The 26014-nt window shown below is 37.4% G+C and overlaps 1 protein-coding gene across 2 annotated transcripts in view; it reads right to left on the bottom strand.

Moving 5' to 3' along the window:
- SMYD3 (SET and MYND domain containing 3) overlaps positions 1 to 26014 on the bottom strand; it is a 790876-nt gene that overhangs the window by 597908 nt on the left and 166954 nt on the right. Inside the window, exons 3-5 of one of the 2 annotated variants that reach the window (XM_066253500.1) lie at positions 25395 to 25502; positions 23862 to 23919; positions 20736 to 20872 (exon numbers count right to left, since the gene is read on the bottom strand). In XM_066253500.1, the coding sequence (XP_066109597.1) occupies positions 20736 to 20872; positions 23862 to 23919; positions 25395 to 25502 (303 nt within the window). The remainder of the gene's footprint in view (positions 1 to 20735; positions 20873 to 23861; positions 23920 to 25394; positions 25503 to 26014) is intronic. The other variant, XM_066253501.1, reaches the window with a different exon arrangement.

Raw genomic sequence — 26014 nt, forward strand, 5'->3', positions numbered from 1 at the left:
GGGGCATTCTCTGTACCCCAGCATTTAGTCACATTAGTTAGTCATAACTACCTTGAAAACACTGGTTTTCCCTGCTTTCTGAAAGTAGAGCATGCCTATGAAACCTTTCATAAGCCAAAATAACATAAAGCAAAAAAGCAATCTCCATTAATTTAATGGAAAATTGTTTGAGTGTTCTCAGACCCAAAATTCAATGCATGCACAAGGTCTTTATTTCATTCACCATGATGGAAACACATAATTATGTCCAGTTTTATACTAAATATAACAACCTTACAAGCTCTCTTAGGCTTATCTGATACCTTAGGATGATTTCTTGTGAACAGAGCACAGGATAAATGAAGCTAAAGCTCAGATGCTCACAGATATAGTTCAAAGTTACGGCAGCTTGATGCTGAGATGCTGAGTGTAGTTCCCGGAGAAGAAGTTTGGCGGGACCACTCTCAGTGTAGGAGTACATGCTGCAGATATAACAGCTTACCACAAAACAAATGCTGAAGACTAACTTTGCTTTATGTGTTTTTTTCCATAAAAGAGAAAACCTTCTTTGGATTTCTCTCAGTAAACAAAAACAGGTAGTAATGTTGGTCTTTCGCAAAAGCAAAGTGGCATAATACAAACTTTCAGAAAGTGGGGAATACTTGTACTACCATAGTCGCTATAGAAATCTGTGACAGTAAGCTTGCATTTAATTTTCTGCCAATGCCTCTGCTGCTTTTGAACCATAGCTACAAATTAGTAAATTTGTATCTGAAATAATAGATGAACAGCCCTGTGATACATCTCTGTGGTTGAGGCTTGTTTGTTTAAAAACTACCAATACAAGCCCTGGCCAGATAGCTCAATTGGTTGGAGCATCGTCCCGCTACACAGAGGTTGCCAGTTCAATCCCTAGACAGGGCACATACAGAAAACAGATGGATGCTTCTGTCTCTCTCTCCATCTCTCCCTTCTGCTCTCTCTAAAATCAATAAATTAAAAAAAAAAACCTACCAATACGATATGACACTTTCGTCTTGGTTGAAAATTTTTATTTTCCTGGGTTGTACCACTCAGCCTTGTTACAGCTCACCCCAGAAGTACTAGTACACATCTGCTTTGGCTTGAATCTGCAGAAGAGGCGCATAAGATGTAGGATAAAGTTTGATACAATTTTTTGGGGTAAGGGACAAGTGTAACTTTACAGAAATATCTATTACCTAACATGACTCTCTTTTCCTGAGGTTGCCTCAAGCTCATCTGAGATGTATCTTAAAGCTCTCATAGTAATTACTAAGTACAAAAGAGCTCAGAGCTAGCATGGTACAGAAGACAAACTGCACTTAGTGAAATAATGACTAAGGATTTTGTTTCACATTTGATTCTAAAATCTCACAAGATACAAAATTGCCTCAAGAAAAATGTTAAACTTGAACAACAAATTAATAGACTTAGAGAAAACGTCATTTTAGCACAAGTCACAGCGTAAGAGCCTCCCTGTTATGTTCAATATAACCCAAATTGTACTTTTAACATAAAATATTATAGTTCATGGTAATTTCACAGCTCTACTACATTAGAAATATTTTAATGGTCAAATCAGGCTGCTTCCATCTCATAATACGCAGATAAGGGCTACTTTCTCATAAATATGTTAAGAAATGAATATTAAGGAGAATGATAAAGGAACTAAAGCTATTTGAAGATAATTTAAAATAAAAGATAAGCTTACATAGTTATTTTTAGAAGGAAAATTCTAACTGAAGTTTGACTTTTATTAATTACCACAGAATTTTTAATTAGAAAATCTAATAGGAGGAATCAAAAATACTTTAAGGTCTCTTTCTTTAAAAAGTATACAAAGTTAGCCTGACCAGGCAGTGGCGCAGTGGATAGAGCGTCGGACTGGGATGCGGAAGACTCAGGTTCGAGAACCCGAGGTCCCCAGCTTGAGCGTGGGCTCATCTGGTGTGAGCAAAAAGCTCACCAGCTTGAATCCAAGGTCGCTGGCTCAAGCAGGGGGTTACTCAGTCTGCTGTAGCCCCACAGTCAAGGCACATATGAAAAAGCAATCAATGAACAACTAAGGAGTTGCAACAAAAAACTGATGATTGATGCTTCTCATCTCTCTCGGTTCCTGTCTGTCTGTCCCTATGTATCCCTCTCTCTGACTCTTGCTCTGTCTCTGAAAAAATAAATAAATAAATATTTTTTTTAAGTATACAAAGTTAGCACGTCCTATGGACGCCACCCCTGCCCACACTTATGATTGTCAACTTACAATTGTTTTGACTTTACAAAGGTATGAAATTGATAAGCATTCAGTAGAAACCATACTTCAATTTTTAAATTTTGATCTATTCCTGGGCTAGTGATATGCTTTATGATAATCTCTAATTCTGGACAGCAGTAGTAAGATGATTTTGCCCAAACTATGAGCTAATGTGAGTGTTCTGAGTACATTTACCTAGGCTAGATTCAATGATGATTCTCGACAGGGTAGGTGTGTTGAATGCATTTTTAACTTCTAATATTTTAAAATTATGATGGGTTTCTCAGGACATAACCCTATCATAATATGAGGAACATCTTCATTATCTTGTCTTAGTAAATAAATATGACATTTAAGAGCCCAACTTTCTTCTTTAAATTGCTCTTGATATCCAACGGCAACATTCAACTATGACAAACCAAGTTACCAAAGTAACTTAGTCCCTTCAAGCTTGTAAAGAGCTAGACTTGAAGATGAGCCAGGTATTCACATCCCTGATCTGGGGAACCCACTCAGTGGCACTGCACAATATATTTCTGTCCTGGCCTGCATTACAGATCAAAACCAAAGATTTATACAAATTTCTACAATGAATAAGCAAAATACATTATCAATCTGTGCTGAGCTGAAATGTATTAAGCTGCTTCTTTCTGATGTAAAATATCCTATTAAGAGTCCCACTGCAGTGTTTTGACCCTATTTCCCTACATCTCCACTATCTCTAGATATAAAGGGAGCTTTGGATTGACCACTCAAATCAATTTCCCCCCACTTCTTTATTGCCATTACATAATATTAAATACCATAGTGACATCAGCATACGGGGCTTGGAAGGAATGTCTCTTGGCTAACTACAAAAGCAATGTCTAGCAAAACTGCCCACCAAACTGACAAATTAAAACAACAACAGCATATGATACTTAAAAGAAGCATGGTTCACATTTAAAATTTATAATAGCACATAGATACTCCAGAATTTTATGTTCAATGTACTGGATAGAAAGCAGCTGTTGGGCAAAGAATGACTAAATGACTTCAATGTGAGAGAATTAATCACATTTTCTTATACTGAGGATTCTGCTGTCTCTTGAAAATAAAAAAGGGAAGGACTATATCAACAATCTAAAAAGCAACATAAAATAAGCATCCAAAGTAGTATTGATACAGAAAAATGCAAATTACTTATTTGCCTAAGATTTAAAAGCTTAATTGTAGCCAAAGTTTTTCAAGGCATCATCATCTATTAGTATAATCAACAGAACATCAAAATTTTTTCTAAAATCAGTAAGTATTTGTAAATTGTTGAGAAATATTTCATGTTAAACAAGTATATAACCCAGGGGTCCCCAAACTACGGCCCGCAGGTCGCATGCGGCCCCCACTGCACTTCCGGAAGGGGCACCTCTTTCATTGGTGGTCAGTGAGAGGAGCACATTGACCATCCCATTAGCCAAAAGCAGGTCCATAGTTCCCACTGAAATACTGGTCAGTTTGTTGATTTAAATTTACTTGTTCTTTATTTTAAATATTGTATTTGTTCCCGTTTTGTTTTTTTACTTTAAAATAAGATATGTGCAGTGTGCATAGGGATTTGTTCATAGTTTTTTTTATAGTCCGGCCCTCCAACAGTCTGAGGGACAGTGAACAGGCCCCCTGTGTAAAAAGTTTGGGGACCCCTGATATAACCCAAACTCTTCATCTGGGCTTCCCATTTCAATGAACAAACTCAAATTCTAGTAAAACAATGTACTTGTCAAAATATGTTGTCACAGTATATAGAACATGAACGGAAAGTCAAGGTATACAATATATGCAGATAAGAGCATAAGAACAGGTAGCTGGATTAGTATACTGCTCCAGGCATCAGGACAGTGAACCAACCAGTGTATCACAAAAGGAAATAAAATATCTCAAAGCTCCCATATGTCAAAGACATCAGAATTAACTGAAGTCAATCTAAAAACCTGCTGAAGTTACTGGGCTTTGAAATTCTACTTAGAAAAGATCAAGCTGGCCCTGGCTAGGTGGCTCAGTGTATGATGTTGCAAACCAGCAAAGCAGAAGTCACAGATTTGACACCCGGTCAGGGCATGTACAAGAAGCAACCAATGAGTGCACAAGTAAATAAAACAAGTAAGTTGAAACAAGTTGATGCCTCTCTTTCTTTCTCTCTCTCTCTCTCTCTCTCTCTCACACACACACACACACACACACACACTTCCTTCCTCTCTCTTTCTCTCTCAAATCAATGGGAAAAAAATTTTAAAGAAAAAGAAAAGCTGGACTGTGGAATAGGTATTTCATGTAGAAATGGTCCCAGGGATACCAACTAGCTTTTGAAAAAGAAGAAGCCATTTGCTGAGTGGCTTCATGATCAAGAGGCTTTAAAAAGCTGATCCCATAGCACTCTTCCTATGAATTACGATTAGGCAGCGCAGAGCCCACCCCATTCTAGAAAAGTAAGTGCAAACAGGCCCAAAGAATTTGGTGAAGTCTATTAAAGAAATTACAAGCCCTGAAAATGGGTACAAGAAAAGGCAGATTAACTCAGCACAAATGTATTCTGCTTTAGTAAAAAATCAGACACAATATGTGGAAGCCCAGGTTTTTTAAAACAAAGCAATGAGCTTACCAAAATATATCTTCCCCCAGAAAAAGATTCATAATAGGATCTGCTAATTTCCAAATGTTCCTAGTTCACATAACTTGATATATTATTTACAGAAATTAAAGTCATAAGCAAGATTTTTATGAAAAAGTACACAATACTATATACAATTTAATCCCTATGTTTATGATTTTGCTGTAAAGATAATTAGCAATAATAAGTAACTTTGCAGTTTTTTCAGATCTGCTTGTTCAAAAAACATGAATCTTTTGATTCTTCACAGAGAACCAGAATGATCAGAGGAAACACTACCTAAAAAGAGAGAACGACATGAATGGAATGAGAGGAAAGATTTTCAAAATGTCTGGACATGAGCTGCTGTCAATCACCCGCGGTAGCTGTTCAGTTCTAGAGCTCTCACTATTCCCTTGTGATAAACTGGCCAGCTCATCATGCCAGCACCTGGCTGAAGGGACAAAATAACAGAAGTGCCCAATCTCATTTTTTTATCTGCTTATAGTTCATATGTCTCCTTTTCCATTCCTGCCATAATGGGACATGTTTAAGGCTTCCTAGAAAAGGGGCCACTTGAAGTGAGTCTTGAAGGATAAAAAATAACTTGCCAAATGGAAAGAACTACATATGTCAAGGTTGGAATCAGGAAAGGGATCTTGACCATTTGGGAAATGGCAAGGTTTTAGAGTGCTTTCAACCCTACTCAATTAACGCTGACTATGAGTCCATATGTGAATGGTCACTCACTGAAGCATTATTTTTATAATTGAAAACATTAAGTTGCTTTCAAAAGAACTTTTAGGCCTGACCTGTGGTGGTGCACTGGATTAAGCGTCGACCTGGAATGCTGAGGTTGCCAGTTCAAAACCCTGGGCTTGCCTGGTCAAGGACATATGGGAGTTGATGCTTCCTGCTTCTCCCTCTGTTCTATCTCTCCCCCCACCTCTCTCTCTAAAAGTGAATAAATAAAATATAAAAAAAGAAACTTTTAAATACCAAAATGTTCCAAGTTTAAATATTCCCTGTCATGTAGAAAACATTCCTCTACTCCATTAAAGTGAAAGATAATACTTTTTAACTATATAGCATACCTTAGTTTCACAAAATGCAAAGGACTTTGCAAGCTTCTCTTTGCTGACTTTGAGGGGGTAGAAGAGACAAACATCATTCAACCCTCACTGAAAGGAGGAAAATATTTTCAGCACAAAAACATTACCTTTGTCAAAACAAGATAGAAGGTGACAGAGGACAATCTGACTTTGGGTGATGGGTATGCAACATAATTGAACGACAAGATAACCTGGACTTATCTTTGAATATATGTATCCTGATTTATTGATGTCACCCCATTAAAAAAATAAAATTAAAATTAAAAAAAAATTTAACAAAAAAACATTACCTTTGTCACAATCATCACTGCTCTAAAGAAAGCCTGGAAGCCAGCCTGACACCATTAGCAAACAGACATGGATTATCCTCCAGGAATAGATTTCCAAAATCCGATCATATCTTTGTAATTGTTGATTATCAAACCCAGCAACATTGATAAAGCAGAAGCCCACTCAATCACTTCTGCTGATTATCACTCAGCACTAAATCTCCTCTGCTCAATCAGAATGACACACACAGAAGCACACTTCCTTAGGCTGAGTCAAAGGAACACGGTGATTTCCACCTCCATGCTCACGCATGTACACACAAAGCAGCAGCAGCCACAACCAGGCCTTGCTAACTTGTCACTCTGCTTGTGTGTTCTCAAATACACAGGCAACTTTACAAATTGGCTAAAAAAATTCCTTATCCTGTCAAAGTAATTCCCTACCTGCAAAGGCACTTGGCCTGCCTACATTTATTACTGCTGTCATGGCAACAGTGATTCAGATATCACCAAGATTGGGCATTTGTACACACTGACAACACAATAATATGAAAGAGTAAAAACATACTACAAGTGACAAGGCAACAACGTAAAGAAGTAAAAGCATTCAGTGACTGAATCCGTGCAACTGACTGGTCACTATTCAAGGTGCTTAGAAATGGTCACACCACAAGTCACTTCCAGTCTGTCTAAGCAGTCAGCCAGCACCAGGAGAGTTCACATGGGAGGAGGCTTGCTGGGTCCTCAAATGTCATATTCTAAAACTTTGACTTTAGACAACAGACAATAGAAATCAAGACATTTTTACACAGGGGATTCAAATGATCAGAACTGTTTTTTTAAATATAGATATCTCTAGTGACAGTATTTAAAAATGGGTTAAGATCCAGGAAAAGAGTGAAAGGCAGAGATAAAAAAATAAAAAATAGATTAGGCAAAATATAAAGGGCCTGAATTAGGTCAGTGGCAAAAAAAAATACATAAAAAGGAAAGAACAGAAGTAAGCAGTAGTTCAAAGGCAACATCAGCAGCACAAGGAGGAAAGTGAGGGGAAGAATCAAAGGCAGCCCAGAGGGTCCCCTGGGGCTGAGTCAGGAGACTGTATGCTAAGAGGAAAGAAAGCAAAGTGGAGAAGGAACATGCCTTACTGAGGAAAAGAAAGAGTGCAAGTATGATGACTCTGAAATTAAAACAGGCCGTGCCAATGACAGTTTTTTATCAGTGGCTAGGAGATAGGGGATTGGAGACCAGAAGAAAGAGCAAGGCTGGAGATGAAGCTTTGGGTCCTGCCAGCCAATAGGCAGCCCAGTCAGCCATAGCGGTGGGAATGTTGTCATTCTACAGGTTAAAGAAGAAGAAAGAAAAGGAAAGCAAGGAGGGAGAGAAAAAGAGAGAAAGAGAAAGAGAGGGGGAAAGGGAGGGAGGGAGGGAGGGAAGAAAAAAGGAAAAAAAGAAGGAAGGAAGAAAGGGAAGGGAGGGGAGGGGAGGGGGGGAGGGGAGGGGAGGGAAGGGAAGGAGGAAGGAAGGAAGGAAGGAAGGAAGGAAGGAAGGAAGGAAGGAAGGAAGGAAGGAAGGAAGGGAGGGAGGGAGGGAGGAAGGGAGGGAGGGAGGGAGGGAGGGAGGGAGGGAGGGAGGGAGGGAGGACAAGGGAGGGAGGGAGGGAGGGAGGAAAAGAAAGCAGCAAATAATAATTTTTAAACAAAATGGTAAGAAAGGCAGAAGGAGAATCAGGGCAGGTCATACCAAAGAAGTTAATTAACAGATTTCTAAAGTGAACAGTATCCCATCTGAAGCTCTATATACTTGAGGTTTAAATAAGTACTGTTCTATAGAACCTTGGACAAATGGAAAACAAGAAAATCCACAGTCACCTACTACTACAGAAGACTTCCAAGGCACCAATATAACATACCGTATTTCCCATGTATAAGACACTCCCATGTATAAGACGCACCTTAATTTGGGGCCCAAAATTTGGGGAAAAATGTATTACATAAAGTTATTGAACTCAAGTTTTATTCATCATAAAATTCATACAACTCCTCATCACTGTCAAAACTCCCATCCATTAGCTTGTCCTCATCTATGTCTGATGACGAATCATTGTCTTCAACACTGAGCGCAAAAACAAGTGCAAAAAAGTGGGAAATGTAAGTAAAAAAAAACTACAATCATTGTATAAGATGCACCCAGTTTTTAGACCCCAAATTTTTCAGGAAAAGGTATGTCTTACACATGGGGAAATACTGTACCTTACTGGCATCTGCTAAAAACCTGAAATGCAAAAGCCTCTGAAAGGCTATGAAGGATAAAACAGGTCCCAGGACATCAACCAGAAAGTCACAGGGCAACCAGATGCTGCATTAGACCTGTTATCTCAACAAAATGCTGCCACCACAGGGGTTAGAAGGGTAGGAAAGAAAGTGCTATCATGGGTATTCTTAATCCTGCTCTGAATTCAGCTGACCCTAATGAAATAGCTCTGTGTTCCACGGTGCCTTGATGAATTTTTCATATAAGCATCAAAACTAAAAACAAATATTAACTAAAACTTGAAATAGGGTTCAAAATTGCCAAGTTCGGTCACACGAAGTTCCAATACTTGTTCAAAAATAGCACTTCTAAATTAACTGCCTGTATAGGTATAAAGTTTAAGGTCAAGTAAATACCTATAAAGAAAAAGTGGTGCCGATAAGACCAAAAAGGATCTTCTTCTATATTGCATTTATATTCCACTGCATTATAAAATATCTTAATCTGAAAATGCAATGTTTATAGACTCATAGGGGGGAAAAACACATCCAATAATAGCTGGAAAACAAGACAGACCCAATCTGAAGGCTCCTGAATAATTAATGTTTTAATATTCAGTCCTTCAAGGTTGTGGAATCCAGATTTCAGAAAGTAGTTGGTTCTATGCAAATTCTATTTCCATCATCTTTATTTTCACATTGAATTGGGGAAGCATCAGTTCAGAATCATTTGGTGTGAAAGACCCACCCTCCTCCCACCCACTCTACCAGCACTTTAAACTTGAATGCATGAATGGGAGAGATAGGATACCCCACCTGTATGAGGGATAACAGAAATCTTAAATAATGGAAAGCTTTGCCTATAGCAATACTTCAGTGTTAGTGATAGAAATCTTATCAAATATTCTTATTTCTCACATTCTGAATTTTTCTCCTAAGGCTTATACTAGTTCACAATTAGAGCTCCAATACAGAACTAACATAACACAGAATGCAATATGGCAGGAAGGGGGAAATGTGAAATCAAGAGAGCTAAGCTGAAGCTATGGCTCCTTCACTTAAAAATCACATGACCTTAAGCATCTTCTCATTTACAAAAGAAAATATCAGTAACAATTCAAAGGGTTATTGTAGGAGATAAATGTTACATCTTTTAAAAGTATTTGTCAGTAAAAAATTAAATTAAATTTAAAAATAAAATAAAATTGAATTAGTGCATTACTAAAAAACATGACAAAACCCTCAACTGTCCCTTGATCTATTGATGTAAGACAAATGCCAGTGTCTGATATCCACTGGCTTCCTGGCTGAGAATAGGACCAAAAAAAAAAAAAAATGAGGAATAAAAGACAAATCCCCTATTGTCAAGTATATAATACATTAGTTCTGTTTATAACTGAGTTATCTAAAGGGAGGATACGCAGCTGGGTTGGAAAGCCACAATCACATAAACACGGCCATACAGAATTTCTGAGATAGAAACCCATCATTATAGAGACAACCTAATCTAGTTTCATATGCTAATAAGAGTAATCTTACGGTGTAACTTAGTCTTAATTTTCTGGCTTTATTCTGTTAACCTTCATTGTAAGAAACAGAGGAGGGTGTGGGAAATGAGGAAGCATTGGTCCAAGGTATGTATTTCCAGCTATGAATAAGTTCAGGGAATCTATTGGACAGCATGGTCATTAGAACTACTAATTCTGTATCTCATATTTAAAAGTTGCTAATGCCTGACCTGTGGTGGTGCAGTGGATAAAGCATTGAGCTGGAACACTGAGGTTGCCGGTTTGAAACCCTGGGCTTGCCTGGTCAGAGCACATACAGGAGTTGATGCTTCCTGCTCCTTACCCCCTTCTCTCTTTCTCTCTATCTCCTCTCCCCTCTAAAATGAATAAATAAATATCTAAAAAATATTTTTTAAAAAGTTGCTAAGTGAGTAGATCTTAAATGTTCTCACACCACACACACACACACACACACACACACACACACACACACACACACAGATGGTAATTATGTAACATGATGATTGCGTTAACTAACCCTAAGGTCAGAATCCTTTTGCAATAAATAAGTATATCAAATCAACACATTTCATACCTTAAACTTACGCAATATTACATGTCAATTACTTCTCAATAAAGCTCAAAAAGTATATAATAAATACTGTGAAAAGTTGTTTGTAATACTGTTTTGTTTGCTTATCACATTTTTACCTCAACTCAGAAGCTACTTCTTGAACAATTAGGCATCAACTAACAGAAAGAGCATCAGAATGAGCTCAAAAGGCCCAAATTTTAGCATTTTTCTTGTCACTGGGTGATTATATAACCTACTCTGAGCCACAACTGATGCATCATGGGAAGAGGAGAAGGTGTAGGCAGGCTATGGAACTGAATTGTTTCTGTGATCTTTTCAGTCTTAAAATCACATGGTTCTACTATGGAATTAAATAACATGACTCCACAAAACAAAAACAAAAAATCTGAATGGAACCATAGGAAATGAAGACATATAACTAATAAAAAGTTCTCAAATGATCAGCATAGAAAATACCAGTGAAAGATCAATCCTGTTTAGGTGAATTTCCCAAAAGACTGGAACTGAAACTAAGAATAAGCAGGACTTGGACTACCATGAATCCATAAACTCAAAGTACACTTTATATATCACTTAGCCCTATCTTACACTCATGGAGATAACTCCTCCTGGCATGTGAGTCAACCCTGAATGAAACTCTTCCAGGGAAAGGTAGTTCCAAGTTGTACTTGGGCAGCCCGACACACCATTCTAAAGATAAAGTTACTCTAAATACTGAGCCACAATCAACTTGCCTAATATGACAAGCTTTCTGTCCTTCCTTCATCAACTTTATAAATGAGCACTTATATAAATTATCACTGTAAACATGTGACTTTAGGTACTGAAAAGAAACATTTTATTAAATAATGGAGCCTCACAGATAGTAGTGAGGCAATTTTCTCTCTGATCAGGACACACCTTTTTTTAATCTGGCCTACAGAAGCCATCTCCAAATTTGCCAGCTTACCTCTATAATGTGCCAAGTCACTTTATTTTCCACATCATATATACCAATGTCTAATTTCTGCTATCAAAAAAATCATTCTGTTTCTGCCTGTTACAAAATTTAACAGAGCAGTTAATCACAATTATTTTACTACTATTAATATTATATCCCTTAAACCTTTTTTTTCTTTTTTTGGTCTCATGAGAGGTTTTTCTCATTCATAACAGAAATAGTCAAACTATGGTTTAAAGTCTGAACGCAATATCCATGCTCTAAAAAAGCGATCTGAACCTGAGTTATATAGTCAAAATAATTCTACTAGAAAGTTGTATTATTTTCATTTCAAGGCAAAATAAAAACATGTAACACCTGTAGTGAAACCATAGGAAATAAGGACATATAACTAATAAAAAGTTCTCAAATGATCAGCATAGAAAATAACTAATAAATAATAACTTATTTATTTCTTGGAGAAAAACCAATAATGATACTGTATGTAAGACATTAATAAAGTATACATTTTCTTCCTAATCCTTAGTGAAATACTGTATGTCTTCACTGAATTAAAACAACTTTAAAGTTATTGAATTAAGTTTTCTTGGAGTAAAAAAGAAAACACAATAAAAAATTATTGTACACATAGTGTGCTTACAAATGTGGCTGGCAACATAAAACTGTAGAACTAATGATTTGTTAGAAGTTAATGGATAAAATATTTCTTATCATTTTTTAAAAATATTAGAGAGGCCCTGGCCGGTTGGCTCAGTGGTAGAGCGTCGGCCTGGCGTGTGTAAGTCCTGGGTTCGATTCCCGGCACACAGGAGAGGAACCCATCTGCTTCTCCACCCCTCCCCCTCTCCTTCCTCTCTGTCTCTCTCTTCCCCTTCTGCAGCCAAGGCTCCATTGGAGCAAAAGATGGCCCGGGCCCTGGGGATGGCTCCTTGGCCTCTGCCCCAGGCGCTAGAGTGGCTCTGATCACGACAGAGCAAGGCCCCGGAGGGACAGAGCATTGCCCCCTGGTGGGCATGCTGGGTGGATCCCAGTCGGGCGCATGTGGGAGTCTGTCTGACTGCCTCTCCGTTTCCAGCTTCAGAAAAATACAAAAAAAAAAAAAATTAGAGAATTTTCTGGTAGAATATTGTTTCCTACACACAAAAGACTTCAGGATTACAAATAAGAACTTAAAGGCGGGGACACAATGGCCCATCAGCCAAATCTGACCCACCATTTGTTTTTGCACAGCATTCAAGTTAAGAATGCTTTCTTACATTTATAAATAGTTGAGAGAAAAATTTTAAAAAGGATATTTAAGCAGAAGTGAAAATGATACAAAAATCAATGTTCAATGTCTATAAACAAATTTTTCGGAACACAGTCATACACATTCACTTATTTACTGTCCACAGAAGCTTTCGGTTATAATGTCAGAGTTAAGGCATTGCCACAAGAACCTTAAGTAGCCTTATCTTGGCCCAGGCCAGTTGGCTCAGCAGTAGAGTGTTGGTCCAGCATATAGATGTCCCAGATTCGATTTCTGGTCAGGGCACATAGGAGAAGTAACCATCTGCTTCTCCGCCCTTTCTTTCTCTTTCTCTCTCTATTCCTCTCCCTCAGCCATGGTTTGAATGGTTTGAACAAGTTGGCCTACATGCTGAGGATGGCTCCATGGCCTCACCTCAGGAGCTACAATAGCTCGGTTGCCTAGGAATTGAGCAGTGGCCCCAGATGGGCAGAACATCAGCCCCAGATGGGGTTTGCCAGGTGGATCCCGGTCGGGGTGCACGCAGATGTCTGTCTCTCTGCCTCCTTACCTCCATTTATTAAAAATTACAAGTCACCATGATACAGAAATAGCTCAATTTTGCCTCAGCCTACAAAACCAAAAATATCAACTATATATGCTTTTACAGAATAGGCTTTCTAACTCTGGTATAATTAATATAATGATTCATCATTCCCTGAAGAATTTAGAATAATGACAGCCTCTTGTGATTCTGAGCTATCAACTAACTTACTAACTTCTCAATTTTACCATAACAAAGATTTCTTTTTACACAGCCTTGTATATTTACAGTAATGTATTATTTTTAAAATGTATTTAATAAAGTATATTCCATAAATCTGCAAAGGGACAGTTGTCATGCATTCCTTCATTCAATTAACAATACCTACTGCGTACCATGAGGGTTGCTGGGAATTCAAAATAAATATAATGTAATTCCTGGCTCTAAGAAAGTCACATTCTATTAGGGAGACACAGTACCCTAGTGGAGGTTTCTGTCACTAAAGGGAAGGTCAAAGCAGTGAAAGTAACCACTATCACTTCACAATGACATTTTGTCATTATAAAAACATAACCTCTTCTGAATTAGTGGCAAGTTATACACTCAAGTTGATAAGGCAACAGGCTTGGCATACATGTTTGGCCATCAATAGTTTTAATCAAAGCATAAGCCTTATAGAAGTAATTACCTTGACCAACACAGATATAAGTAAAAATGCCAATTAAGAACTTACTGATTATCTTCTCAGCTTCAGAAGTTAGCTGGCATCTGGTCTTTAACTATGATAAACATATACTAATCATCATAGGCTATTTACACATAAATGAAGAGCTATATTCACTGAATGGCTAAAAGAGAAGAACATGACAAATAAATATCATCAGTAAACACACATGACTTCTTTTGTTTAGAAAGCCCACATGTCCTACAAATGTCACTTAACTTAGAAGAACATTTGTGAGAATAATGGTCTCTTGAATCCCGGCGATTCAATCTATTGTAATAAAGGAAAAACATATAAATCAGAAATGCATCAGCATTTCATAATTAGAATGCCAGGAGCTGCATGCAGTTAAGTATCTTGGCTATTTGCTCGTTTTACTTAAAACCAGAAGAGAGGTATAATCCCAATACCTAAGTCTTCAAGCAGCTGTTCTGAACAGACAAGAGAGATGTTCATGCAGCAGCTACCTCCAAATGTACAGATACATGCATCCTGGTGACTGGAGGTTAGCAATCCTGGTGTGTCTCCTCGCTTTTAATACTAAATATTTAATGGCATATTTTTCCTTAATGAGACCAGGCACATCTGATCAGTCACTGAGATCATTTAGTAATGCAGTGAAAGTTATCATACTGCCATTTCACATCAAATTTGTAATTAGATAATTCATCACTTTATTAATTCAAAAGATTGCTTTCCTCACTACTTTATAGCATGCTACAGTGGTGAAACCCAACTGAGCTGATCAACAAAAAGCTCTAAAATTTGGTCCAATATGAATTTGAAACCCTCAAGTGGCAAATATACACACATACCCCTGACCTTTCAAAACAATGAAGGTAATATTCTTTCCACAAATTAGTCTATCAGTAACACTGAAGTAATAAAACACCAGCATATCCAGAATGAAAGGGTCAACAGAACTGAAAATTTAAGATAAAAAACTGAATATATCATCAACAATGTATTCTTGCTTCTTACTAATGTACACCATTCTTCACCAAATAAAGAGAATAACAGTTACTTAGTAATTTCCTTTCCATACTGATATATATACTCTACTAAAATTAAGAGCTTACAACAGAACATCACATTATTAACACTCTACGTCTAATGGCACATACCAGCCAAATGCAGACATGTAATCTTGAGTATAATATCATTTTCTAACATATCTCAGTGAAAAATATTGTTACTATTTCTTTCCATATTATGAATTAGCAAGATTCTTGCTTTAACATAGTCTCCATTGTTACTCTAATAAAAAAGAATTTTCCAATAAAAAAGAATTTACTAAGAATAAAACCATGTGTAAAATGTAAGTATCACAGCAGAAAATAAAAACGCCTTCTAAAATCCTCACTTTCAAAGCTATACAATCACAGTATATATTGCAAAATCAGTTGCCACTAACAGCATTAAAAATAAGAGTTTGGAAAGGCAAGTTCTGGAGGTCACATATGTGCCCTGAAGAATAAAAAGAACATGCTACCAGGAGAATTGTTATATTGTTTGAAAGGAAATGGGAGGGAACATCTCAAATAGATGTGGAATTTCTAATCAAAAAACTCTGTGGCAATTGTACAATTTTATGAAGTTAAAAATATTTTGCAATGCTCTGGAAACACTAACAGTGACATGTTTTGTGGTCAGAAAGGTCACTTTTATTCTTGCTACTTCCAATTTATTGTCTGTTTTTGAAACGTTTTGTGCAACTAGTTTATTTTCTGCTTTATTTTTCAGATCATATCACATTTCCAATCTGCCAAATGCATTTTTAGAAGAGGAAGTTATAAGTCCAGAAAAAAATAATTAAGGACATTTTTCTACAACCTATATTCTGTGCATAGAAAATAAGCTCAAAGCAGGTCTGCTGACATTGAGTTTAGGTTATTAATAATCATTGCCAATGATCAATGTAATAATTATCTATGTACATTCTGAGGAAGAGAATAGAAAAATATTACACACACTGTGCCATTTCTGTGAATTATAACATGACAACTGAATAACTTTGATATTTAATTCCATCTTCTTAAGACATGTGAAAAAAAACATTTCATTCACCAGAGAAAGCCTGTTTTTACATTTCCTACGTGATATCCCAAGGAACTACTCTGAAATCATGGAGTTGTTAGGAACACAGGAAATATACAGTATATGACTGCTGTCCAGAATAGCTGTGGGCTGAAACCAAGTCAGTTACTACAGGAAAGGCACTATTTCCTGTTTGCAAAATTTCTTCTCAAACAAGATAAGTAATTCTCAACATCTCAAGAGACATCAGAACTGGGCAAACTGTGGGCAATCATCCGAGACTGGTTCACAGTCAGCCACAGACCGCACTCAATTTGACAGCACAGGGACACATAGAACACTGAAGTCTCACAATCAGACATAGATAAAGCTGAGAGAAGAGGCAACAGTAGTAGTGGGAGACACACTAAGTACTTTAATCTGTGAACTTGGTATTATTATTATTATTATTATTATTGTTGTTTCCATTTACACATATGGAGATTGAGGTTGAGAGAACTTCATTTACAATATGAGAAAGCAACTTAACCATCATAATGGTCAGTGTCCCATTTAAATTTGTCTTCTCTCTGTTATTTTCTCAGCTTTTAAGGTTTATATTTACTATTACTCATATATACATTTTCTATATTTGCAGTAAATGTTTAAAACTCAATCAGTAGACTGAACCATTGTAATTGTCATGCCAAAATAAACCCATTTTGAAATCTATTGGGAAACTTTGTTTGAAGGCAGAAGGAGAAGAAAAAAATGTGGGGTGGGATGAGAAGGAGGAGGGCACTGTGGAGATGGAGACACGTGTCTTCTTCTCCCTATACAATCTAACAGATAGCACAGATGAATTTGGCCTCTCTTTCATGAACATACAAATAAGAACCTGCAGTGCACCTCCTATTCTATGGCCACCTTCATTAGGGTCGGTGGCAACCATCACTTTCCTCATACCTCATACCTTTATTTCCATCCAGCCATGCACCCCCAAGTAACAATCTAAAAAACCAAAAAACAAAAAAGCAAACTGCTATGCAAACAAAGTGTCAAGCAAATCACTTCAGTCTGTCCATCCAACCAGATCATCACTCCATATCACCCCCTCTATAGAAATTCTGGGGCACTACCTCCCTCACAAATTTTCTACTACCAAAATGCAACACCAGCATTTTAAACATCAAGCTTTATTTAAAGTTCTAAATATAAATGAAATACATACTCCACAGAAAGCAACTATCTTTTCAATTCTTCATAGGAGGTCAACAAATTCTTCTCAGCTCAGGGGGTTAGAGGAGTCAGTCCCCCCTCTGCCCCCTGGCACATTTCTAGACCACTGTCTGTAACTGCTTCCTACCACTGTCCTCTCTTCTGAAATTCACAGCACAGATTTCTACTTCCCTGTGAAATCCTCCTTGATACCCTAGAAAAATTTCTCATTCCCATATTTCATGCTACTTAAACTGTACAGCCAGGCAACAAATCTATTACTGGACAGGATATATTTATAGAACAAACTTTTACAATCTAAATCCCAATAGCCCCCAGACATGAAAAAGATAATGGAGTTCATCACCACCAAACTAGTATGACAAGAAATGTTAAAGGAACCTCTTTAAGAAAAAAGAGAAAAGAAAAACATCAAAAATATGAAGAATAAAATAGCAATAACCACTTTAAATGTAAATGAATTAAATGCTCCAATCAAAAGACATAGGGTGGCTTAATGGGTAAGAAAATGAGACCCTTACATATGCTGCCTACAAGAGACCCACTTCAGATCGAAAGACAGACTAGAAGTAAAAGGATAGAAAAATATGTTTTATGAAAACGGAAACAAACAAAAATCTGGAGTAGCAATACTTATACCAGAAAAAAATAGACTTTAGCAATAGAGACAGGGAGAAGGACAAGAAGCATCAACTCGTAGTTCTGGAATTTCAGTTGTTCACTGAATGCTTTCTGATAGGTGCCTTCACAGGGGGGCTCCAGATGAGCCAGTGACACCTTGCTCAAGCCAGTGATTTTGGGCTCATGCCAGCAACCTTGGGTTTCAAGCCAGAGACCTCTGTGCTCAAGTCAGCAACCATGGGATCATGTTGATGATCCCACATTCAAGCCGGAAACCTTGGGGTTTCAAACCTAGGACCTCAGCATCTTAGGTCAATGCTCTATCCACTGTGTCATCACTAGCCAGGCAGACAAGACAGACTTTAAAACAAAGGCTTGAACAAGAGACAAAGAAGAACCCAGCAAAACCACTTCTGGGTATTTATCTGAAGAAACCCAAAACACTAATTGAGAAATACATATAATTCCATATGTTCACTGCAGCCTTATTTATAATAGTCCAGATATGGAAGCAACGTAGGTGCCCATCAATAGACAAGTGGATAAAAAAGCAGTGGTACCCAGATACAATGGAATATTACTCGCCCATAAAAAAAAAAACAATAAAATCTTGCCATCTTCAACGACATGGGTGGATCTAAAAAGATACTATACTAAGTAAAATAAGTTAGACAAAGAAAAACAAATATCATATGATTTAATTTGTATGTGGAATCTAAAAACAGAATAAATGAACAAACAAAACAGAAAAAAACTCACAGATACTGAGAACATTGTGGTGACTGCCAGAAGGGAGAGGGGCTGGAAGGGACTGGTTGAAAAAGGTGAAGGGATTAAGAAGTACAAATTGGTAGTTACAAAACAGTCATGGGATGAAGCACAGGGAATATAGTCAATAATATAGGAATAACTAGGTATGGTGCCAGTTGGGTACTAGATTTATTGGGGTGATCACTTCATAGGTTTTATAAATGTCTAATCAGTACATTGCACACCTGAAACTAATAAAATATTGTTTGCCAACTGCAGTTGAAAAATTTTAAAAAAATTAAAAAAAAAACATTTTTAAAAACCAGTTGCTATTCTTCAGGGTTGGGGGAGTAGAGATTAATACTGGTGCTACAGAAGAAGAAAACAAAAGAGCAACACTTGGATATAATGCCCAAAATCTGACTACACAATAGTCTTTGGAGTAATGAGAGGAAAGTTTTACAAATAAAAATAAGCCTTAAACAGCAGAAGCACCTTTGTTGCTGAGAACCCAGTCCAATAGGAAGTACAATCTATTTTTCAACAGAAAAGCCCAGAGTGTTCAAAAGATAAACTGCCAACTTCTGAAGAATTAATCACAATCTTCTATTAGAAAAAAACCATCAGCCCAGAAGGAAATGAAACATGCTCTCAGGATTAAGAACCTTCTCAACCTTCACTGACCCTTTTCCTTTCCAGGCAGGTGCAAGTTTGATAAATATAATAATATCCCCAAGTAAGACTTTTGACTTACTGAGGTTTTTTACTTTGGTAGATAATTTTCAGATTTAGAATTAGCCACATATTTCTATAACCCTGTATCAAGAGTGCTTTGCACATAGTAGGCTTAAAAAAACCAAAAAACAAAAACATCTACTTAAATTTTTTTTAAAGGGCTACTTAATAAGTGAATTCAGCAACAAACACTTCTCATGTAGCCAAGAGACTTGATAACAAAAGACATGAGAGTTCATTCTGCTAGTCTCTCTACTTTTGTATATGTTTAAAAAGTCCATCGTCAAAGTAAAAAATGACCAGATTCCCTCTGTTACATCCATCTAAGACTCACTCTTGATGCCTGTCTTAGTCACGTGATACATTTATCCATCCCACCCTAAAGGTCGGTTTATGAAAATATTTTCTGACATTAAACCGGTCCGTAGCCCAAAAAAGGTTGGGGACCACTGCCTTAAATGACAGTGAGATGAGCTAAAATGTAAGCTGGCATGTCTAATAACTGCACAGAACCTGGATGCACATAAATGAGTGAGACCAAAAGTAAAACATAAAACGGGATTTTCTTCTTTGAAGGCAAGTGAGGTCAGCCTTCTTAATTAGCTTGGAAAGGAAGGTCAGCATGGAACTACTCCCGACAGTTTGGACATAAAGAAGTTGCAACTGGAGGCAGTGCATTCTGTGGTGCCCATTTCTTCTCTTGGTCTAATTTAGGAGAAGGGCCGCAGAGAGGAGTCCATGTCTCTGCCCAGCGTTCTCCACCCAATTCTAATGTATATGTCATAAACAGCATCATTACATACTTTATGAGTTTAAATGAACAAACAAAAGAAACAAAAACTCATAGACACAGACAACAAACAGTATGGTAGTTACCAGAGAGAAGGGGGTAGGGAGTTGTAAAGGGTAAAGGAGGTCAAATACATGGTGACTTTGGGTGGTCAGCACACAATGCAACATAACAGATGGTATATCATAGAATTGTACATTTGAAACCTATATAATCTTATTAACCATTGTCACCCCCAATGAATTTAATTTTTTAAAAAGGCTCTATTGCTGAAACACCATGACAAAACTAAATGAATGCAATTGGCAGAGTATGCCTTGAGAGCAGACAATGAACACACATGGGCCATTAATAAGGATACTGATAAAACACTAAAAGTAGTGCCCTTTATAATATAAGCAATGCATTCCTTCATTCTCTGCTTACTAAGGTAGGAGAGTGATGTAAGACATGAAGGGTCCTGGATTTTCCTGAATCAACAACAAAATAGAGTGGAGGGTTGATTTATGGCATTTGCAAAGACACCAAACTTCACACTTACTTTTGCAAAGGCTTCAAAAATGTCAAAGGAAGGTGGCAACTGCGAAGCATCCTGTATTTCTTCGCTCATGAAATGTTGAAATGTCATTGCAAGTTGCCTGAGGCCCTCTTTCTTATCTTCAGTCAGTTTGTTAATATCTTTTTTTAAAGAGAAAGAAATAACACAATCACATAGTGAATTTTTAATGCATAATTGTCAGGTGTTCAAAGGTAACTGTTCAACTAGATATTTCCTGCCCTAGATTCCATTCTGACAGAGAGCAAACACATACCTTTTTATTTTTTACAACTACAAATCATGATACATATTTAGCAATTCAACTCTGCCAAAGTTCATCTACAATAGAAGCTCAAACACGTATCAAAACTAAATAAATAACCTACAGATGAAAAGAATATTAGAAACAAAATCAGTAAAAGTGGGTGTTACCAGGTTGTCTACCTCATCCTGTACACATGGTCAAATCATGATAAATGCATATTAAGTCAGTGAATATAAGGAAACTTTTCCATGAATCAATTTACAACCAGGTCATGACTAACAGAAATAGTATTGTCACACAGGCCAAAAAAAAGAGAGAACTAAAAAGTTCATCTAAAGTTCAAATTGGTAAAATCTGTCACTTGAAAGGACATCAACAAGAAAACATGGATCAACCAAAAGAACTCTGAATTTCTAAGTTATTTCCTGGTTCAATAAACAAGGTATGGTGCTGCCTCAACCAAAACAGAAATAGAAAGTTTAAAAGCCAATGTCACCTCTTTAAAAACTCAGTTTAATTTATACCACAAAGGGTTGTTAAAACTAAGAGTGCACAATTCAATTAATGTTTGAGTACATTACACTTAAGCCAGCATGTACAACACTGGTGCTGAGCAGGGCTCATGTTAACAGTGCAACTCACTGCAAGAGATGTTAGTTTTTTAGCAGTAATAGGTCAAGGAAAAAATTATTAATTAGTTCTCTATTTAGACTTGAAAACATGAGTTGAACCACAGCATATAGCTCTGCTGCTTATATCAGGTCTATATGTACTCTTTTTTTCTTTTTTTTTTTTTAATTTTTAAAGCTTTGATTCATTTGAGAGAGAGAGAGAGAGAGAGAAGGTGGCGAGGAGCAGGAAGCATCAGCTCCTATATGTGCCTTGTCCTGGCAAGCCCAGGGTGTTGAACCAGCAACCTCAGCATTCCAGGTCGATGCTTTATCCACTGTGCCACCACAGGTCAGGCCTACATATATTCTTTAAATTACTTGTCCAACATAACAATTAATCCAATGAGTTCTCCTTTTTTTTTCCTTTTTTAAATTGCGGTGAAATATACTAACATAAAATTTACCATCTTTCTTTTTCTTTTTCTTTTTTTTTGCATTTTTCTGAAGCTGGAAACAGGGAGAGACAGTCAGACAGACTCCCGCATGCGCCTGACCGGGATCCACCCGGCACGTCCACCAGGGGCGATGCTCTGCCCACCAGGGGGCAATGCTCTGCCCATCCTGGGCGTCGCCATGTTGCAACCAGAGCCACTCTAGCGCCTGAGGCAGAGGCCACAGAGCCATCCCCAGCACCCGGGCCATCTTTGCTCCAATGGAGCCTTGGCTGCGGGAGGGGAAGAGAGAGACAGAGAGGAAGGCGCGGCGGAGGGGTGGAGAAGCAAATGGGCGCTTCTCCTATGTGCCCTGGCCGGGAATCGAACCTGGGTCCTCCGCACGCTAGGCCGACGCTCTACCGCTGAGCCAACCGGCCAGGGCTTACCATCTTTCTTAACCATTTTTTAAGTGTACAGTTCAGAGGCATACAATATACTCACATTGTTGTGCAAACATCATGACCATCCACCTTCATAACACTTTCCATCTTGTAAAACTGAAACTATCCCATTAAACATGAACTTCCCACTGATGCCTCCCCACAGCCCTTGGTAATCACTGTTTTTCTGTCTTTACGATTTTGACTACTCTAAGAACCTCACATCAGTGAAATCATACAGTATTTGCCTTTCTGTGATTAGCTTATACCACTTAGCATAATGTGCTCAAGGTTCATCTATGAAAGCATATGTCAGTATTTCCTTCCTTTTTAAGGCTGAATAATATCCCATTGTGGATACATAACACATTTTGCTCGTCCATTCATCCATCAATGGACACTTGGGTTGCTTCCCTGTTTTAGCTGTTCTGACTAATACTGCTATAAATATGGATGAATAAATATTTGCTTTCAAGTCTTTTGGGTATATAACCAGACTCCAGGGTCATGGAAATTGTATAATTAATTTTTTGAAGCACCTCTGTACTGTTAGCCATTGCAGACATACCACTCTACGTTCCTACCAACAGTTCTTCCACATCCTCGACAACACCTGTTTTCTCTTTTTTTTTTTCGTTGATAGCTACCATCTTAGTGGGTGTGAGATGTTTATCGCACTGTAGTTTTGATTTGCATCTCTCTAACGACTGGTGATTCTTAAATAATAATTTATTCTCAGTGGCACTTTGGACTCCATGACCATAAATCTGTACTAGATTTGTCTCCATCCAAAACCATTAAACTGTGTAGCAAATTTACTCTGTGAACTCTTGTTACTCTTGGGTAAGAGTTATTCATAACCTCCATGAAAAGGATCTGTGCCAAGACGAAGGAAAAATAAACCCTATAATTACTTAACACTCAGATTTAGAAAGCCCTTCAGTGTTCCCAACTACCTTGACCACTATCCTGGCGGTTCAGGAGAAGAACAACGCTCAGTGCGGTCAGAGAGCCTAAGTTTCTCTACTTTCCTTATTATCTCAAGGGCCAGTGAACCTAAATGTGGAATACCACAACCTCACCCCATTCATATCACTGTTCCCTGACAGCAAAAAGAAACCAAGAGTGGGAAGAAGAGACTAAGAAAGGGAGAGACAGAACAAAAATTATTTTGTCAACTGGACTAGGTGTCCCACTCTCCTGGCTGCCTCACCTGGCACTTTATAAATTCCTATATGGCCAAAGCTACCCTGGAATAAATTAAATAAACCAACGTTAGATTTCCCTCACATAACAGAGAGACAAAAACAAAGCAATTCACCAGCTCAGACAATAAATGACAGGAATTTTGTTAAAGATGCTGATTGACAATCACTTACTTGATTCCAGATCATAAAATGAGTAAAGTTTCTCCGATTCAGAAGGCGTTTGTTCCATCTAGGAAGGGAAAACACCAAAAACAACTTCACATTTTCCAATACAGAAATGAGTATGTTTGAGTATCCTTAGACATTTAAATGAAAGTCTATTAAAAAGGCAAATTTCCACACAGTATATTCCTTCTCTTCATTACTTTCTATTTAATCAGTAACAACTTTCAAATAAAATGTAAGTTGTGACGTAATCCCTAGCTTAATTTTCAAATGCAAAACTCTTTTACAAGTTTTCATACTTTTATTCTTTCCCCAGCTCTACTCACACAAGTTGTATCATTTTAAGAATTTTATTACAAATTATCATAAAAAAGCAAAGGTGATTGAATAAAAATAATAAATTTATTACAAACTGTATGAACTTGGGCAAGTTACTTAACCTCAAGTCAAGAGAAGTCAGGAGCCTTTTCTGGAACACAGAAGTAACAATGGCACCTGATTCGCTGGGCTTGTGGGGATGAAATGAGGTACACCATGTAAAGCAATTATCACAGAGCACAGAAATAGTAAGGGCCCAGTAGAAATGAACTATCATTACTACTGCTGTCTATTCAATTTTGATTCAGCAGGTCGGGGTGGAAACCGAGAACCAGGATCTTGGGTGATTCTGAAGCAACCCATTTCTGTTCTAACAGTGGCTCTCTATATTTTCAATATTAATAAAGTAGAAAAACAAGTTCACACTCAAATATAATAATGATTGTACTTTTAATATCCTGTGGGTGAAAAGATGCATAATGATAAAGTTGCTCTGAATATATTAATGCTTTGAAATAAATTTGTATTTTTCAATTCAATACAATGTACACATTTGAAAATAGTAATATATGCATTGTACATTCAGTACTAAGACAAAACCTCTATAAAATTCTACAGCCAAAAAAGTCTATTAAAACAGGACAGCACAGAGCTGGAGCCTGCAATAATCTGATAAAGAGATATTCATACTAATGCCTGATCCAAAAACATCTGGAAGTTGTCACAAGGGGTGGCTTTCACAGAAGCCGCTTGCTGTTCTGGCAGAGTGAGGAAAAGAACTGAAGAAACGACTTCACTGAATCTTGACTATAAATAAAAAGATAAGTACTCTTCCAGGGAAGATTCATTATCCTCACATTAAAATCTCACTTGAAGAGGCAACCAACAAAATTATATACATGCCCTGTACATTAGTTCATAGAAGGAAAGTACTTCAGGCAAGGTAACTAACGTCTCATGTGACAGATATCGGACCTTGTGTCTCCAGTCCCAGAAGATGACACACAGGGCCTTCAAAGCATGGCCATGCACTTCATCACTGCCACTGACTCTGTGATCAACATGAAAACAGCCAGCTTTTGTCTAAAGACACTCCCTGGACTGATATACCTTCTATCTTCCCATGGGTTTCAATTCAGCCTTAAATAGAAATAACACATGCAACTGCAAGTGCTTTCATTAAATTAAAGCCCAAGAATATTTCTCAGGCTCTATACTCACAAGTTTGAAGACAACTCTGCCAAGAAGCCGGACGGAGTCTGGGGGGTACCTGGGTTTGCAGCTTCTGAGGCATTTGCATTCGTGCTTGTGGTTGGGCCAAGCTTTTTTCTGTGAAGACAGGGTAGGAGAGTACACAACACATAAAAATTTAACTTCCATTTACATTGGTTTTGAATGTTGACGGTTATCAACATTAATTTAATTGCAATAGCCTATATATAACTGCAATTTTAAAAAAGGCAGTACTTTAAAACCATTAATGATTCAGGATTCAGTCTTTGCAAGTGTGCCATTACCAGGTGAGCATTAAGAGTGCCCACTTCACCTTTGTCCTTTAATTTGCCCCTCGGCTATTACCTAGCTGGTGAAGTCCAAAGAAAGAATCATTATGACTTACTTCATAAATTTATAAGACAGTCATTTAGCTGATTATATAGGATTCAGTAATAGACAGTGATGTTGAATACAAAAAGAAAATACAGTTTAAATTCGGAAAACACATGGTTCAGGAAAATTAAAACACAGCTGAGAGCATTCTGAATTTCTCTGCTGCTAAAGTGAGTTAGAACTATCAGGAAGGCTAATGGAATAAAAAATATCAAGCCTTTTTGTTTATAAAG

The sequence above is a fragment of the Saccopteryx bilineata genome, chromosome 1 (genome assembly GCF_036850765.1).
Source record: "Saccopteryx bilineata isolate mSacBil1 chromosome 1, mSacBil1_pri_phased_curated, whole genome shotgun sequence".
NCBI lineage: Eukaryota > Metazoa > Chordata > Mammalia > Chiroptera > Emballonuridae > Saccopteryx > Saccopteryx bilineata.